Source organism: Ruditapes philippinarum, unplaced genomic scaffold, assembly GCF_026571515.1.
Source record: "Ruditapes philippinarum isolate M1 unplaced genomic scaffold, ASM2657151v2 ctg419_1_1_1_1, whole genome shotgun sequence".
In the NCBI taxonomy this organism is placed as follows: domain Eukaryota; kingdom Metazoa; phylum Mollusca; class Bivalvia; order Venerida; family Veneridae; genus Ruditapes; species Ruditapes philippinarum.
The window spans coordinates 135,421-156,131 of NW_026865421.1; the positions used below are offsets into that span (position 1 = coordinate 135,421).

Here is a 20,711-nt window from a genome sequence, read left to right on the forward strand (position 1 = left end):
TTTTCACCATTTCTACTTTCAGGACCCAAGTTTGTTGTGGTACTATATTCAAGGGAATGAATGGAGAAGTTCTTGTTGATCCAACACTTCTGAAACCATGCTGGTCCTGTAACAAAAACAAGTCCTCCCGTACAAATAAGAATAAGGAACTCAAACGCAGTACTTCTTTAGAAGATACGGATAGTAATTTAAGCGCGCCAAGTTTCAATGTGGCTGACTTTTATGAGGCGAACACTCCCGAACCAGAGACGCCTCCTGAAAGTCCACCAAACAGTCCAAAAGACTCTTTATCAGAAACCGACGGCCTCACCACACTAGCAAATTGTACCTCGAAAATGAACTTTGTGTCAAACCACTCTATACCAATGGAATGTTAAATTGTGAAGCTATACTTGAAAAGTATTTGAACTGGCCTCAACTCATTATTAATTGTTTTTCAATTTTACTAATTTTGTGAGTAAAAAATGCGGATTTTTTTTTTGGTGAATTTTTTTCTTAAGGTTCTTTGACATATTAAATGGCATATTTGGATAAAAAGGAATACTAATTAAGAGATGAGGTCCAGGTCAAAGGTCATCCCAGTGTTTCTATCAAATGATATCAGGGATTCATGTACATTAAGGATGTCTACATTATACTTGCCAGTAAAATTACTGAAATACTTTTCAGTGATTTAAATGTTGTGATAATATAGAACCTGTTCAAAGAAACATTGGAAATTAAGTGATAAAATCTGATGTGAACATTTTAGCTTTTCCCCCAAAAAATATATTTCTGATTGAATGACATTGATCTCAGGAATTGCAAAATAGATGATAAAACTTTTATTTTATTCTGTGTCCCAATAATTAATTGTGAACAGGATCTGCATTGTGATGCTTAGGATAGGAGAGGAGAAACTGTGTTGATGTGACAATACAATGGCTGTTTTCAGTGCATTTTCCCCCCCTTCATGGCAAATTAGACATTTTTAGCACCTGAGGATTGAATAATTTCTGTCGTTTTTAACCTCATTTTGGTTTGTGTCTATTTATTAATGTGCAGAAGATACATGTTGCCATGGAGATTGGAATAAAAGGTCAGAACTGATGATGCGAATTTTCATTGGTTGATATAGAATGTCTTTGACGACCTTTTGTCTGGTTGATATAATGATATTGAGTGGTCTTCATATTTATGCCAAGCATCCATGAACAAATGTTTCAAGGTGTATTTTCATGTCATACGCATGCAAGAAAGGACTGACGTCATTAAAGAAGAGGATGAGTGGGATAGTATCGGTCAGGATGACCTTGAAGTGTCAAGGCATTAAACGACCTTGAACTTCATATATACAAGTTTCTAGATCTAGTCAATATTTATTCACATTTTTTTTTTTATACTTTTATAATAAAAATCCATGACTGCCAATGCTCTGTGTGTCAAAACAGGTCTATTTTATTGTTCATGTCATGTCAGTATTGTAAACCAGGTCAGTTTGTGTTAAAATGTCTCCAAGAATATTTTTTTTTTGTCCTTCAATTCATTTCATTATTAATAAATGTTAGGCTAGTTTCCGGGTAAAAGGGACTGGATGAAGGTATTAAAATGCAACTCTTTAATTTGCATCTCTTAATTCTAAAGCTCAAACATAAGCTCATTTTTACTTGCATGTCATTTATATAGCTCCTTGGAGTAGTTTCATGTACATCTGATAGTTTTTTTAAACTTTTTTTTTTCATATTAAAACTACTGTGAAAATCATTTCATCTTAGGAAAACAATACTGTTTTAATACTGTTTTCAATACATGTTATTGACTATGCAAGAAGTTAAATTTTTAATTTCAATTCTAACTCCTTATTTCAGCATAAAAGGCAAAATAAGTGCAAATGTTCCTTCGTAAATTGATCTCAAGTGTAAACTTCTTCTGTCTGTCTGATAATATACTCCCATGACCTTTTGATTGATTTTTTTCTTTTTTTGTATTTCTGGTGCCAAGTTAGAAATACCATTATTTTTAATGAGATTTTTTAGGAAGAATCTTCACTGTCCGTGAAAAGTTTTAAGTCAATGTCTTTGTATTGCATAGCTAGAAAAAAGGGAGAAGAAATAGTTTTTGCATGTAATTTTGAAGAGTTTTGGTTCTTTTATGTTTGCATGTTATAAATATTCATACAATCAGGAGTATTGGTTATATTTTTTTATTATTAAAGGATAAGATAAGTAAAAGCAGTTTAAGGAAAAAGATTTTCTGTATTAAAATATTCAAGATGTTTGACATGTCATGTTTGTTAAACCTTTATTTAGCCATGGTCAAAAGTAAAAGGAAAAAGTAAACCAGTCATCAAAACAAAGCATAAAATTGGTGGATACCATTCACTGATGATGAATGGACCAATGGTAGAGCGACATTTTATGACTGGTTATCAGTTTCTGGTATATTTTTATTGCGGACCATATGGCATGTTATTTGTAGAAGTCATGGTGTTAAAAGAAACTTGTATATGGTTATCAAAGAGAAGAGAGTATTAAATGGAAAGTTGTATATAATGTAAATATCTATTTATTTATTTAAAATTTATTTATTGAGACACGTTTATCTGAGTATTCTTCAATTTTCTGTATTATATATTCCTTTGGATGAGTTTGCCAGTGGCAAGCTCTTCGAAGCATCAACATGATCAAAAACTGTTATGACACCAATTTTTGAGAAAAGAATCTGGGACATATGTCCATGACAAATTAATACGATAAACAAACTTTTAACTTTTTCCTCGACTGTATTGTGATATTTGTTTAAGTTATGGAAGAGATGTTTTTGTTTTAACCTTCCATAGAGAAATATTGACAGTTTAATTTTTAAATTATAATAAAAAAAATATTTGTGTTTTGAATAATTGTAAATTTTACATCTAAATTGAAAGACCTTATACAACCTAAATAGATCAAATGTTACAAAGTTACGATTACTTTTTTTAAGATCATTTATGTAAACTGAAGTAATATGGAAATACATGTTTGTTGATGTTTTTGTGAATTTTATATTTTAAACAAACGGTGTAAATTTTGTCATTCCACCCCTTACCCTGCTGGTGGCAAGTGATTTTACCCCAGCGACCACCCCAGATCAAGATCAGTCCACATGTTTGTGCCGTCAAATCATGGTCAACAGTGATTGCTATTCAGTCAAAACATACTTTGATATTCTTACCTCAAAATATTAAACAGATTTGTCCAGATTGAAAGTTGGACGTGTCCATTTAAGATATTTAGTGGGGTAGAGGCTTAATGGCAAAAATGTATTTGTTTCCTTTGTAGATAATCATAAAACTATCAACAAAAGAAAAACAATATTGTCATTAACTTTTTGAATCATTTAGTGTTAAGAAGAGATAACATATTTGATAATAGGGATAATTTGTTGATACATGTCTTATAGTTGGCTCTAAAAATGACTTCATTGTGAAGAAATGTATAAAAGAAACAACAGTTGACATTGAATATTTTTATAACCTGCAGTTATTCGTTAGATATTCAAAAATGAAACAAACATGTAAATTCAGCTTACTGTATTTATGAAAATTATTTTTAAGCCTTGGGCAGTGTGTATAGATTTAGTTGTATATAGATCCGACAATATCTAGATGATTTATATCAATGAAATATTTTTATTTTGAGTTGGAATTAAGTTGCAATTAGCCGAGTTAATGGTATATTTTGTAAATATTGAGCTATTTCTGTTTTAACATATATTAAATGAAAAGATTAGCATGTGTGTAAATAAAAATGATTTCATCAAAAGGATAGTTCTTACTTTAGATGTCGCATTATTAACATTGAAACATCTGGTTATGTATTTGACTGGTTGCAGGAGAATAATTGTATATTCTGTACTACCATTACATAGCCAGACATTCATGATTCTGACCAGGCACTTTTCTATTACTGCTGAATTACAGAACTCTAGACCTATCACACCTTAAAATAACAATGGACAGTGCGAAACTGAAAGCTTGACAAGTCCATTTATACTTATAACAGTCAAAGTTAAAAATATTTTAATAATGGTCTATACGAATGTATATTTTTGTTTAAAATCTGCGCCTTTTAGCCCAATTTGACTTTGATTATATTTGATTATCTTTCTCGTAGAAATGTTTGATTGATAGCTGATGTTTTCAAGAACCAAACGTTAAAATTATGATGTTACTTTTAAAAAAAAAAAATGGGTTTTAATGAAAAATTTACAACTATATTTTTCTAGCAAATGATTAACAATTCTCCCAAAAGATCCTGTTAAAGACTGTCCAATATTTATTTATATCTAATCAATATTTATAATGTCCTGTAAGGTTTTGTATGAAGTTGAGCAAATTTTGAGTTAAGTAATTACTGTACATATGTCTTGAAGAATTCTTTTAAATAATTATGTATATATTCTGACTGAGTAGGACATGTTTTTGTTGTGTAGATATATTTAACAACACGTTTTCCTTGTTTCCCAAGACTAGGTCTCGAACTATGAGATAAAGCCTATTATAATATCCAATATGAAATGGATTTAGATCTTTTGTTTTGATATAAGTGTACGATCTTAAGTGAAAAAAAGCTCAAAAAAATGATTTCTTCTTGTAAGTCTTTAAATATTAAGCAAAAAAAAAAAAAAAAAGATGAAAACAGTTTGGAAAACCTAATTTTCATAATATCTTAAAGTAATAAAAAAAAATGATGAATTCATATGAATAGTTTAAAATGATTTGAAAAATTCAACTAGTCTTGTGGCATGTCTGTTACTGCACCAAAATGTTTTTTTAAGTTCAATGTGTCCCAGGTTTTAGATAATTTAGAAGTGAAATATTTATTTATTAGCTACCCGGTGTTAGAATGGTTAGTGTGTGTGGGTTTGAAGGATTCAACATGACACTGTTGTAATGTAACCTAACTGTTGCCATGTTAAAGGCAATAATCCCTTGGCAACCAGTATAGAGCCAGTCCAGCCTGTAATTCCATAGAGTCTGACCAGGCTTTATACTAGTACCTTCCAATGTTATTAAAATCGTATTCTGTCATCTGAACCCTTCGATAGCTTCATAGGGCGAAAAGGATGATCTGATTTTAATGAGATTGAGTGCCTTCTTAACTTTGATATGAGAAAATCTTGTTCAATTTCACTTTCAAAGCATGACAACTGCTTTAGATAAAATAAGAAAAATAGACATTAATGACCAAGTTACAACAGTGTCATGATGAATTCTCAGTTTATATTCTGTACAATTACTGAATGAAATGCCTGAATATAGTGAATTAGATTGTAAAATGTACAAATATGGACGGGTACCATAAATGAGGAAATATATACATTAGAGGGAGGTACTGTAGTAACTGTTGTTCAGAATCCAGTACCTGTTATAAATGTGTTGTTGTTGTTGTTTTTATTAATAGAGGAATTTTGATGTGTAGAAGTTCTGTAGAGATGGTCAAGTAAAGTAGAATCCAGGACAAATGGGAGAACGAGTATAAACTTGAAGTAAATATGGTCAGTGATAATCCTTAACTATGATTGGCTATGTGTTATCATGCTGTTAAAACAGTGTATAGAAATATAATCCAGGTAAATGAATAGAAAATAAATATTTCTCAAGGTGCTTACTAATCATGTCTTAAAAGTTTTGTTAAAATGTTTATCGGTAGAACTTGTGCAATGTTTTAAGTGCTTTCCTAAAAGAAAAAGAAAATTCATTTTTTTGTTGGAATTTTATGTTTTCTGTATTTTGTAGTCGGAGGAATTGAATCATGGAAATGCTAGAATAAGGAAGGTTTAACAGTCTTTATGCTAGCATATTTATCATAAGAGATTCTTTGAACTAGAAACTAAGTCTTAGGTCAACTAAAATTGTATGTTTCTTTCTCTCATATTGAAATGTTTTGTAAGGCACTAACTCAAGCTAATTAAAAACCTAATTCTGAATTGATGTTTTCTATGATGTATAATTATATAACATCAGTTTTTCCTCTGGAAGTTCATCTTAAACTGTTAATATATCCTTAAATAACTATTTGATGTACACTCTACCAATGTACAAACAATGAATTTGTTAACAAAACCTAATTTAAAAAAAAAAAATGTCATGATTAAAATATTTCAAACTTCAGAACCAGTCAGTTAGTGTTCTTGTTTCTATAATATTTGTCTGAATTTTTACCATATTATGATTTATATACTCAATATTATGTGTTGTCCTTATTGTACTTGGCATAGTTTTTTGAGTTGGAACCTGGCTTTCCATGTTTCATACATGTCAGTTTGGCTGGTTTCCACTTTAACTGGTTTCCACTATCTCCTTGGTATAGTGTGTTGATTATTGGTTTAGATCTGAGTTCTGAAATTAGACTGTGTACTTGTTTTGTTTTTTATGTGAAGTAGATTAAAAGATGTTGTGCAAACCAGTTGGTTTTAAAGTTTGGAGAAATGTTGTGGCGTGACACTGTCAGCATTGTTAGAAGTATTAATTCATCGGTCTATAGAAACTGTTGGTGCTTACAGGATGTTGTTTAAAACCCATTTAAAAGAGCCCTAGGTATTCAAATATGTCATGCTGTGTGATTGGTCAGGAATTTGTGACATCATTCATAAAATTATGACATCGTCCATTATCATGTCTAAAGCATTTAAGATACTTGTTCATGTTATGAAAGGAAATTATGTTGACAAACTTGTGTCTTTTTCAAAAGATATATAAATACAGATAATTTATCCATGAAATGCTCAAACTTTCCAATATTGTCATTGATTAAAATCTGAGTTTGGAAATGAAGCTTTTTCATTGGTCAATTTTTAAATTTTAAATGACCAATCAGAATGTCTCTAAACTCAGTAAGGTTCTCTTTGTGTATCATTCCAATGAAGATATATTCAAAAATGTCTCAGAAATCATTTTCTCTGACCATTTGTTTGTGTTGGGAAAAAACACAAACATTCAGTGCATATGAATAAGGAGATTGTAATTTCAAAATTAATAAAGAGTACTTGTTAACTGTAAAATATTGTATTTTAAATAACAACATACCGTTTTTAGATGTAAAGCACTAAAAAAATATTTTGTTTGTCTTATTTATGTGTTATGTGATGAAATATATATCTTTGTGTATAAAATTAATAATTGTAAGTTATATTCTGGAAATGTTGAACATTTCTAGAATAAATCCCATCTGAAAATCTGTTAATATGTGTCTATTTTTCTTTGGTATGTTTCATTAAATGTTAAAATTATTTAAGATATTTATGGGGAAAAAACAAACTTTTTTCCTGATACTCCAGTATACCTCATGACAAAGGCTTATTGTTAAAACTGTTAATTACTTTCCCCTATTCAAGGGTTATTTTAATCAAAGCATGATCATAATGTAAGACCAGTGTCGCTTTTTTGACGATTTTTTACACAATAAATGATTTCAGTGAAAAATAATGTGTATTTCAGTAGAAGTTGTTTGTAACAAATGATTTCTGAAAGTAGTGATAAATACTTTTATAACAAGTGGCTGAAATTCAGTTCATTAAAATGATATTAAATTTTGATCAAAACATTTGCGATAAACTATGTAACTTTTTGGTTTGTTTATTGAAAAGTCTGTTAATTTGATGAAGAATTTGGCTACATTTTATACCAGCTTTTAACCTAACAAATTAAAAACGGATATTTTTTTGATTAGAGAGATTCAATAATTTAATTTATTTAATTTAAATTAATGGGGATTTTCTCTTCTAAATCATGGAGCAACACTTTCATCACGCAACCACTTTAAAGTCTTTCTGAAGGACGGTAATGTCCGGTCAGCCCCTGTTATTATTTTCTTTTATACAACAAATAAAACTTGATAAATTTCCATGAGTTTTTATGATTATGTATATTACGTTTTTAATCAATGTTTTTTACAGGCAGTGATCTGAGATTTTATTATATATTTGTTTGGTTCTGTATGTACAAAAAGAATACCATTTAATCATTCTGATTAATATTCAATGCATAAAAGTTTATTTTTCTGTGTGAGAACAAATAAGTTTGTATCTCGTCTGCATATGTGTAAATACTTTATGTGTCATGTGTAATGTCAAAAAAAACCACTGCATATTGAATTTGCTTTTACTTTTTAACATGGTTTTTAACATGCGTAGGCCTCCCATGGAAGTGTTTATAAAGGTATTATAATTACTTTGGTACTTTAGACTTGAGGTGAAAAAAATTGAATAATAATATGCTTGTAACTTGTAGATGTTTACTGTGTGCTTTCAAGTTCACAATATACAAGTTGTTATTGAAATGTCCCATCTTTTGTTTCTTTGAAATTTTAACCTAGTAAATCCTCTTTTTTTTTCAACAAAAAAAAGTTGATAATTTAATATTCATAAAGAAAAAAATTCTGTAAATTTCTGTTAATCATACGCAACAAATATCCAATTCCTTCTATTTTCACTTCCAGAATTTTGACAATGTTTTAATGTCAAGACATGCCTGCATGTTATGTTGTGTAAAAGCAGACTGAATATGCAGATATATGTTATTTATTAAAATCATAGTGTTTCACATTTATCATTCTACATTCTATTTATTATTACTTTTGTACATGTACTTGTATTTCCTTGCATTGTTCTGTGGGTATATATATAATAAAGATAGTGTATTTGGTTCCAACAGACCATGGTAATATATGAATAACGACTGTGGGGATGGGTGGGTATTTTTGAGGTCTTTATGTCATCATTGTGATCTTTGTTTTATACTTGTGTCACTGACAGGTATGTTCCAGACAAGTGTTATTCTGAGGGTCCTGGTTTAGTCCCAGTCAGGCTGCATATTGTGAGGAAGTTGAAACTGTACTTGGAAAGGTGTATGCTCAAACCTTCCAACATTCTCCAGTCTAACTTGTGACTGTCATGTAAAAAGTAAATTGTCCAGAAAAATGCATGGATTCAGTTGACTTTTCCACAGAAAAGATATTTTGTATCCAAAAATTATGTGTGAAGGTGAATATTTGTGTGAAATGAAGTTACAGCCATTAATCTGTTTTAAACCTCAGTATAGCTGAATGAGATGTATTTTATATACCCACAGAATAATTAGAGATTTTATGAATGTAAAAAAACGACTGCTCTATATGTTTACGTTCTATTTGTAAAGATTATTTGTTGTTCATGTTTGTTTATTTATTTATAATTATAAATTATCAGATAGATTAGAATGGTTATTATATTGAATGCATTGTTTGACTATATTACCATGGTAACCAGTAGATTCCATTGAGCGACTGAATAACTTTTCACTTCATGAACAAAAAAAAAATAATTGGAAAAAAAAACATATAATGTGGATTACACATTTAAAAATAGAAAGTTCATTACAGACACATAGCATGCATGATTTTATTGTAATTGGTTGCCATGGAAACTGAGATAAGTGGCTTTTAAGAGATATCATTTTTTTGAGTCACATTTGTATAAAAAAAAATCTTCAATAAAGTTGGACAATTGTAAATAATTCAGACTTCAGTTGTTTTTCTTTATGTGTAAAAAGCGTGGAAACGCTACCGTTAGAATGCTTTCCCACAGTCACCACTGCAAAAGTTGTTTTGCACTCTTCATTGTTACGGCCTAGTTTAAAAAGGTGACATTGTCTGAAAAGTGGGACTCTTAAATTCCGTAGTCCTAATCTGAAAAAAATAATCTTCCAATAGCCTTAATTCACATCGATACCAAGGTCGGCGGCCTTGCCTTTAATAACTGCAGAATCCGGCGAATGTGAGCTAAATTGAGTTACAGAGGCTGACACCGGCAAACATACACTTTCACTATTCTATTTATGGCGCTGTCGGTACAAAATTGGAATGCTGTTGACAGAAAAATCAATGTTGCACAATATTTGAGCCATACAATGGCCCAGAGTCTTGGAATCTAGGGCAAGCTTTTCAGACATGGTTGCTATTGGAAACGCCTGATATCTAATTGACAATTTCTGATTGTCCCCTAACATATATCTGTGTTTTTTGAGCTATTATTTTCTACTCGAAGGAATTTGTCTGTCATTGATTCAGATCATATACCATAAGCTATGTATTCATAAACTTTTATCGAATGATACAGACTAGATTTTGTGTAAGTAACTTTTTATAGTGTTTATAAACTAATAACTTGTCTACCCGCTTATTTTTGCGTACTGGCAGCTTCACTGTGAAGGAGATAATGTCTTAATTGGGGTAAATAAAAAAGCTTCAAAGGGCTTAAACAAACCAACAGACCCATATGACAATTACACACGCCATTTACATGCTATAAATCCACATATTTTCCACGACACGAAGGCTATAGGCCTCAACAGACGGTAGGATTTAGTTGTACAGCACTAATTAGAGATAAGATGTACAATTTTCAAAGCTATACAACACTTGCATTCAGACGGTAATTCTATACTGTAAGAATCTTCTGAGGTTTCCCCTGAAAAGGATCCCTTTACATTGATCCTTTACATACTTTACTCACTTAATACTTTTTTTCGCCATGAGTAATGATTGAAACACCTCCATTAAAAAAATATATATTTTTTTTTAATGTGAAGCCTGACCGAGACTCAAACCTGGACCCTCGGAATACCGTACTGCGGCTCTACTGACTAAGCGATGTGGCCGCCTACAAACAACCTCCCCTCCCCAAATTCATGTAATTAGAGAACAACTCAATACCGTGACATAATCATTTTCGGAATAATTTTGGATTCGAACACAACACAACATTGGGTCTCCTGAAGAGTTTTTCAACATCATTTTTACCCAATCTTACTACTATGTTTACCTTTTAGCCCTAATTGTTCTGGAATTTCATTCATTACATCCATTATCAGGAGATAATTTGCTTATCTGTTACTTGTCATTGTGGGAGGTCTGTAAAAATCGGTACGACAAGATTTTCAAAATAGAACACGTCCTATCCCTTACATCTCGACATAAGGTTTCCGAAATCAAGAAATAGTAGCCTTCACACATTAAGATTTGTCTGTACATCTTAGTTTTAATTGGTGTTGTACTTCAAAATCCTACCGTCTGTTGAGGCCTTATGTGTACGTGCAATATCAAATTGCACCTTCGAGTCAATTCTACAATCATGGCATGAAAGTCGACGCGATAAATCAATTTTTGACGTAAAAAAACTAGATTTCAATCATAAAGAGCGGCATTCATAACAACCCGCTCTGGTATTTGAGTCCCCCCACTACGGAATGCCGTTAGGGCCATCGCCTATGAATGTATTGATCTAAAACGCGATAGTCGATAGTACGATGGTGAAAACGCGAAATCACGAAACTACGATGGTGAAAACGCGAAAGCACGATGATGAAAACGCGATAGTACGATAATGAAATCGCGACAATACGATACTACGATGATGAAAACGCGATAAACTATCGTGTTTTCACCATCGTACTGTCGCGTTTTCACCATCGTAGTTTCGTGATTTCGCGTTTTCATCATCGTACTGTCGAGTATCGCGTTTCAGTTCAAACCATTCATAGGCGATGGCCCTAACGGCATTCCGGAATGCCGTTAGGGCCATCGCCTATGAATGTGTTAATCTGAAACGCGATAGTCGATAGTACGATGGTGAAAACACGAAATCACGAAACTACGATGGTGAAAACGCGATTGTACGATGATGAAAACGCGATAGTACGATGATGAAATCACGACAGTACGATGGTGAAAACGCGATAGTACGATGATGAAAACACGACAGTACGATGATGAAAACGCGACAGTACGATGATGAAAACGCGATAGTACGATGATGAAAACGCGATAGCACGATGATGAAAACACGACAGTACGATGATGAAAACGCGATAGTACGATGGTGAAAACACGATAGTACGATACTACGATGATGAAAACGCGAAATCACGAAACTACGATGGTGAAAACGCGACAGTACGATGGTGAAAACACGAAAGTTTATCGCATTTTCATCATCGTAGTATCGTACTGTCGCGTTTTCATCATCGTACTATCGCGTTTTCATCATCGTACTTTCGCGTTTTCACCATCGTAGTTTCGTGATTTCGCGTTTTCATCATCGTACTATCGACTATCGCGTTTCAGATCAACACATGCATAGGCGATGGCCCTAACGGCATTCCGTACCCCACACTATTCAAACGTGATCGATCCGCTGTTTGGATAGGTCAGGTTACAACATGAGACATTCCTGTGTCTTCTTTCTATTTAGTTTAGTGGGTCATCTATGTCACACACGAACAATAAAGATATTATGACATAGAGAAAATGGGTCACAACAAATAAATTTACATTCAAGGGGTTTTATCAGTTTGTTTAAATATGAAAATGAGTAGCTAGATTTAACTCCGGGAACTATTTATTGCCCGACACCTGGCGCTTTAAATTTGTGCGCATATCTGGTCGGCAGCTTAAAAATGCCCGACACAGTTGCCTATCATGCGAATTTTTCTACGCCCTTCACCCAAAAACTATTAACATGCAGTTGCTAATGTACAACAGTTGTTGTTAAATGGTTTGTTGTCTCATTTATGAAAGTAAAAGCTATTCTTGTCAATAAAAGCTGTTACGTTGAGATTTAAACATATCTGACCTAGATACGTCACCAGATTTAGTATAAAATGATGGACACATACGCCCGAGGCATAAAAGTGAACATTCTGAGTATTGAAAGCTACAAGGTCACACCTAAAGTGACATTTTTGTGATTATATTTAGTTCAACTGAACCTATTTCAGGAGTGAGTGAAGTTCAATAAAGGAGCGCTCACTATTTAATGATTTATCAATAATGTACATTTTGAAAACCGAATTGATTTTGTAAAACCAAATTGAACAACGTTAAGAAAAACGTTTGGACCTCACGACAAGGCCGAGGCGACTTTCCCGCTTTACCGGTAGAGGAAAACCTTTCGTGCTCCTCAGTGCAATATTTCAGACTCGAACTGGCACCCAAGTAGGACCACCACCAAAGGTAGCTGGATAGCTTCCTCACATGAAAGAAGCCAAAGTGCTTAGCGGAGACCCTAAAGCAAGATTCAATCCCACAATGGAGAGGAGCAAGCGCTTTTAAGTCAAAGACCTTAACTTCACCACTAGGTCACGGATACAGTACTGCTTGAAACATTAATATTGTTGGTGAAAATCGTGATGTAACAATAATATGTATAGTACTATAAAAGTATAGTCACTTATATTGAATCTCGTGTTTTGGCAAACTATCCTACATTGAAACGTAAGCTGAACATTATCCAAATTATTTGTAGAAAATGATTAAACAATTGGTTATATTTAAATACTACAATGCCATGATCAATTGGTACGAATACAGATTGTTGTAACGTATTTACTTTTCAACTAATCTACAATTTACGCAATTTTTTATTTTAACTTTGGCCCAATCCCGGGGAGTAGCAGGGACCCTGAGAAAAGTTCTGTACCTACAACAGTCAGATGGGAGAAAACGAGCATAAAGCCTAGACATACCCTCGGCCATTTCCCTCTCAAAACCATCGTTTTCAATTAGCCAGTGCGGCGACATGTGGCCTCAGCTTATCCCCCACCCTTTCGATGAGACCGAGGTTTACTGACCACCAGCTTTAGTACATATTTGACAGATTTAATTATGAACCAGGTAGAACAACAAAGTGCCTCGTGTTTTATGACATATATTGAAGACTTCAATTTTGACACACAATTAGGATGAATTAAAGTTTTGCGATCTCAATGTAATGTCTACCACCGAATAATTTTAACTGACTGTACATTATATTATGTCCTTTCCTATCAAAGACGAGATGGATAAGGGGAGGTAATAATTAGTGAGCCTTAATTTTTCTATCAGAATTACTAGTATTGCAAGCAGTGTTTGTGCAGCTGCAAATCATTGCAAGACGACTCTTGTCAATTATAAACAATTAACTTATTTATGTTTCAATCACCATCCCTACCGTTGTTCAGACATTGTAGGTGCAATTATACTGGTTATTATCGCGACAAAATTTTAAAATTGGCACATTGTTTTTGAATAAATATTAAAGGAGAAGCAGAAGAGGAACATAACACCACATTTTAAAGTCATTTCGAGACATTTTAGATTTTACATTTTTTTCACCTAAGGGCCGTAACCTCGGTCGGACCTACACTTATCACAAGCATGTTGATTAGCTTCCCTCACGTGATTTTTTTTAAATTTCGAATTAAAGTTGTGAACAAATACCTATATTAAGAAAGGAACGAACATCAGTCTTTTTAGGGGTTGAATCTTATATGTAATGCATGATGATGACAATAGACAGACCTGTCTGCACTCACAAATTACCGCCTTACAAACTTAAAGACCGTAAACTATGAATACGTAGATATCAGGAATTATGTGTGCTGTTTTGATTCCAGTAAATAACATTTAACTCAGTTTAATTCATTTACCATAGGTTCTTCTGGAAATTATTGAAAGTACCTTAATTAATATTTTCGCGATAAATACACCTTTTCGTGAAAAATACGTCAAAGAAATCGCATAATATTATATAATGTGCTTTTTTCCGTCAACAAGTAACCAAGTTCTTCTTTTGGGATTGTTTTATTTTCCAGCCGTCTGTTACATGACGTCTAGACTTGTTTACAACCTACATTATAGTACGCAATCGTAGTAAAGATTACCATATAAGGCATACGCAATTTACGCCTACCATTCATAACTGTTCTATTTTTAGACAAATTACTAGATGTTTCCCCATCTCATTGGTCACGAACTATTGTGCACGCGAGAACCATTCTCAAGGCTGCTTATTACGTTGGAGAATTTGACCAATGAAATTCGTTTAAATTTGTTTGACGTAAATCGTGAAACATATTTTCGATTTTGTATTTTATTTTTTAAGAGATATGACCTTAAAGAGAAACCTATAAAGTTTTCCAGTGAAACTGTGATAATTATGAAGGAGAGTAGTTCTAAACAATTTTGAACCGAATTCCATTGAGCACTGCATCTATGTAAAAATACAATTACTGCAGTAAGGTAACAAACATTCATAAGTTGGAAATGTCGAATTTACAGTGTATTTACACATTCCTAATCCATGAAAGGAATCTGTTAAGAACGTCAAAAATTGAGAGAGAAAAAAACTAAACTCGGCCTTTTCATGTACGTAACTGAAAGTGCAAGCTAGCTGTATAGGTACCGTCCAACCCATAGAATAGCAGTCATGAAATAGTAAAAATTTGAATTTGAAAACATCCACAGATGCGTATCATGAAATATTCAGTGCGGTGTCCCATAAGGGCCATCGCGACACACACATAACTCGAAACAACGAAAACTCGAAATTATGTTAGTGTCCCGGTGGTATGTTAATTACTAATGTCCGGAGTTTTTTGTTGTTTTTTTGTCACATGGAACATTGATAATTTTACAGAAATATCTTGACCGGAATATAAAATGCACCCTTTCTGAATATAGATATACCATATACGATTACAGGATATATTACAGAAATTCAATCGCAACTCTTCGGTCATTTCCGTCGACTTCGGATACAACCGTAACTGTCCGATTTTTTCCGTCAATAGTATGAAATACGGTATTTCGGTCAAGTCACCTACCTACACTTGTAAACAAGAAGTAAATAGTACTTAGTTCATGCTAGGCTTTTTGTTTTGTTTACTTTTTTAGATCGAATAAAAGCAGGTCTAAATCAAGTAACTAAAACGTAACATTATTTACTCATAAACTTGTATTATAAGTTTGTAAAAACCAAAATTGAAAATGGCATGCCTTTTGACAATATTTCGAATTCGATTATAATCGTATGTTTGATGGTATTCTGATTTTGAGTCTGGTTGTCAGACATATTTTCTTATCATAATATAACAAACGTCACTCTTCTTTCCTACATATAAATCAACTTAATAATTATGTTCTTTACCCAGTAGCAAAGATTACACCCTCTACATTAGCTTCCATCTCAATTACATGTACTTTAAATCCGTATTATTTTCGCGATGATTATTTGTAATGGGCGAGGTGTTCCGCGGATGCTTTAATTTGGACAAGAAAAGCAAAATCGCAAAATTTTTATCAAGATAACGAAATGAAACAGGAAGATAAGACATTTTATTCCCCCATTTTGTACACGTGAATAAATTGAAACAAATGAGTGTTTTGTCCGCTTCAGTATGTAAAACAATACTTTTTAAATATAACGTAATATAATTTGCGATGTTGAACGTAAATCCTATATATACGGAGTATCAACAATTTCATAGTTCTAGTATTAAATAAAGTATCATAATTATGATATTTGTAATAATTTTTGTTAATATGACATGTTTACTGGCAGCTTGAATGTTTAAGGTTGCGTTTTCATTGAATGTTGAACACCTTTTACCATTGTTTATGCGCAATATTCATTATCTTAATCAATAAACGTGAAAACATTTATATCGGTCGGCCTCGAGTTATTAAGTTATAATGACAGCGAGTGAGTAGGCAAATAAGATAAATACATATCTTTGTTTCCAGAACATTGACGGCTGAGAAACATTAAGAGTACAAAAAAGTTCTCGAAATAACTGTGTCACGACCCAATTTCGCCGTTACAGAGCGCGCGCGCGTTACAATACAAAAACTATCTATGTACATTGTATATTGATTGTTTTTGTGGTCAACGACCTACGATTAGTAACGAAGAAAGAACAGGAGCAATGTATTCAGTGACCTACAATGTTTTTTCCCTTCCAAGTTGACCTTGAAGCAATAAAATGAACATTAAAACACATCTTGGCGTACAATACGAAAAAAATGTTAATTAAACTGGCTCGATAGGTCACGTGCTGATAACGAGGAAAATGCGTGAAAATATCTTTAAAAAAAAATTCAAAACTAAAGTTTAATCATAAAATTCTATTTTATATCAATTAAGACACAAATTTTGTTGGCCGTTCTCGCGTTATTTTATTTTTATTTTGCCCTGATTATATGAATTCCATTATTTTCATTTTAATATCGAAATCTCTAAATTTTCAAATTCATTGTAACATGGTAACGAGAATCCATTTAACAAGGTCGGCAGGTTCAACGTTATTTTCTATTTTAAGAACTGAACTGAAAAAGAACCACATAATACGGTCACTTAAAACTGTCATGAAACAAAGGCATTGCTAAGATTTCTTCATGTACTATATTGTATAAAGAACATCAAACGGCTAAGTGATTTTGGAAACCTTACATCCCTGGAGGTTGATTTGACGCATGATCTAAGACTATAACCAAGTTTGTCAGAAAGTACTTGACACGGAAAAAGTGTTTTATTGTGATGGAAGCGTCGTAATGGATCAATGCAAGTGGTGATTTTTGTCCTCGTACAATGGAAGGTCATTGACTGCTTTAACACCATAATTAAGCGTCCGAATTTAGTGGACGCGGACGTTAATTAGAATTTAAGCTTTACCGCTGAATTTGTATGAAAGACATAATGGCATTGCTATGGAATTTGGTTATAATGATTATTAGAATGCAATATTTAATTTTGAAGCGTCCAGCAGCATAGGGCCCTGGTTATCTTTCCAGGGAATAAAGGCTCAATAAGTTGCTAGAAAATGACTTCTGTATATAGTAGTACCATATGCGCATAATCTGTATGTTAGGTAATGATTAATATTTTAAAGAACACAATCGGTCAATGTTGGTAATTAATTTATTATTAACCACTGGCAAAATTCATAATCAATGTGATGCTTGCACGTGGTAACATGTGTTAGCGCGTGTCTTCTATTTATAAATGTCTATTACACGTGGGAACACGTGTTGGCGCGTGTTTTCTTTCCATTAAATGCATAAATAAAGGGAAGCAATTATTGACATATTTTTCGAAAGTTGCTAGACACACTTACCTCCCCTGTATTTGAATAACGCATTTGTTTTTTGTGCCCTTAACGGTACAGTATTCATAAATTGATTTATTGTTTTGTATCTTTAAATACGTTTCTTTGACTTTTTGAAGTTACAATAATTTATTAGTTTGCATGGAAGAGAAAATACCACTTTGTTTACGTTTTAAACAAAATTATTTGCAGTCAACGTGGCGAGCATATGACAACTCCTAATCCAAAGAATGGCCAAGGTATTAATTAATTTTCCTTTTATAACAGCTCGAACATATTGAAACTTTGATTAAAAAAAATACGTGTGCTTACAAGGGAAACTGCACATCATTAGGTTGTTTTTTTAAATACATAAGTATAAGGTCGGTTAATAAAACTGTAGGTATCATATTCTAGATAATATCTTCATAATAAAAATTTAATGAGCTAACTTCCGGTTATGTGACAATTATTTAATACTTGTTTGTTATAATGGCGGGCAGAGAATCCATTACATTTAAGTTGATTTCACCCTTCAAGCGTCCCGACTTTTCCAAAATAATTTTCGCAAGATTGATTAAAGTACCCGGTTAGTATTAATTTTTTTAAAATAATAGCACTTTACGCTCGTTTTGGGATAATCTGTGCGGGACCAAAGAATATCAGAACAAGTTCTTAGCTCATGATATTTCCAGATGATTAATGACTACACGTGTTGACACGTGTCAACAATCAATCTAATGGAATATATACGCGCCCATACTCGTGTATTTAATGCGTTTTTAATTATCATTACTCTTATCTTGATTATATCTCTAAGATAATTATTATAATTATCAGAATGTCGATAAAAGCACGTGCACATCTGGTCTGACAGAGGAGAAATCATTCCTGATTGACAATGAAATATGATAGAACCGATTATCTCCCTTTAACAGCATTTACTGCGTTAAAGGAGTAGTATAGCTTTTTGGTTTTTATTGATATTATTTAATTAACATTGCACACATGACTTTCCTAGACAAGAGGTTTTTTTGTCAAACTTTTTTTTGTCGAAAATTATGCCCTTTTAATTAGAAAAAAAAGATCTGTTAGACCTTAAATAGGCGTTACAGGGAAGCTTGTAACATGTCTATTGATTTCATTTAATTAATATGAGAAATTTTAGATACAAGATTAAATACGACATTTCGTAAACGACAGTCATTTTATAAGTTGTTTAGTGCCGTGCTATCGCAATTGTAACATATGTAGTTTTTAAGTATAATGAACAGTTAAGCCTGAGAACGTGTACTTCAAAAGTGCACATCGTGTCTGCTTTGCAACCCAGGGACCATGGGTTCGAGCTGTACTTGGGTCACGACCATGTTTTCCTCAAGTGGCAGCAGTACTTGTTAGCTTCAGGAAGCCGAAGTCTTAAATAAATATGTTCACAAATAAACGTTATCATTCTAGTATACTATATACACGTATAAAGTTTCTTTGATATCATGCCCTTGACATCTTAGATGAAGTTTGATCCAGGTCGCCTTATCAACATATGGTTTGGTAAAATTATATGAATTTATACGCAATTATGATAAACATGGAATTACTAAAAATTCTTCTTTGCATAATTTTAACGACCCAGATATGTTACTCTAAAACACGTGAGTTTATATTTGGTTTGACTATAATGTTTTAATATAATTCATAAATGTTTAGATACATGAGGATGGTGTCGAACTATGAACTATTGATACATTGTATTATAGTTTAAACATTACTTATTTAAGTGTCACTTTCCCCTCACCGCTGTAAGGGTTAAATCCGGCCAGTGACTTTGAATTTCATTCATGTTAGGTAGCTATCTGGCTTAAATGAATGCACGAATGGGCACCTGAGGTTTTCTTCCACCACAAAAGCTGAATAGACACCGTTTGACCTTAAAATGTCCATGTGACTAACAATCCAACACAACAAACACACTGATCTAACCTCGATTGTGCAGAAAAATGTGTAACTTATTTGAACCACTATCGTACATTCTGGAAAGAACCAGTACTGGTGTCGAATGAGGAAACATGGTCGTGACCCAACCATGGTCCCCTTGGTTGAGAAGCAATTTCATTAGCGCCCCCTCATAACACACGCGAACGACTTTGTATTGCAACACCTTGAAATTATTAATGGCAAGTTTTCGGCCTTTTCCGTAATACTTCGCCAAAGGGCGATGGGGGATATGGGTTTTCAAAAATCACCCACAGTGATGTTAACAGGACTATGAAAACATTTGACGCTTTGCAATTCATTTTCCTATTAATTAAGAACATACTCATTTATGCCGGGTCATTACTTCTATCGTCATTGCTTCTCCCCTTAAAGCAATGCAGAACGTGAGGCCTTGTACATGATTAACTCCTAAGATGTGTACAGTTAAAAAAAAACAACTACAAACTTAAATTTGAGCACAGAATGAGTATTAAGAAAGGGGGTTTGTAAAGAAGAAAAACACAAAGAAAAAAGAAGCAATTACATCAGATTTGTTGTTTTTCATGATATAATGGTGGGATTGAAAGGTCGAATTTTTAACACGAGGGAGATTTAAGTATATACAATCTATACTGTAAACCAAGATTGCACAAGTTATTTTATTTCTGGTCCATGTAACATACATACGGCAAACAGCCAAACTTGTCTATAAACATTTCTATCTAGAACACAATTTACACAATTGAATAAATATTGTACTGTTGGAAACAGAAGGAAAAGATATTTGAGCCACGTCACGACAAAACCAACATAATCCGTTTGCGACCCAGCATGAATCCAG

The 20,711-nt window shown here is 32.8% G+C and overlaps 1 protein-coding gene across 3 annotated transcripts in view; it reads left to right on the forward strand.

Moving 5' to 3' along the window:
• Positions 1 to 9,514, forward strand: part of LOC132728946 (SIN3-HDAC complex-associated factor-like) — a 41,244-nt gene extending 31,730 nt beyond the window's left edge. For all 3 annotated transcript variants that reach the window (XM_060714673.1, XM_060714675.1, XM_060714674.1), the window contains one exon: positions 23 to 9,514. In XM_060714673.1, the coding sequence (XP_060570656.1) occupies positions 23 to 377 (355 nt within the window). In that variant the 3' untranslated portion in view covers positions 378 to 9,514. The remainder of the gene's footprint in view (positions 1 to 22) is intronic.
• The last annotated feature ends 11,197 nt before the right edge of the window (positions 9,515 to 20,711 follow it).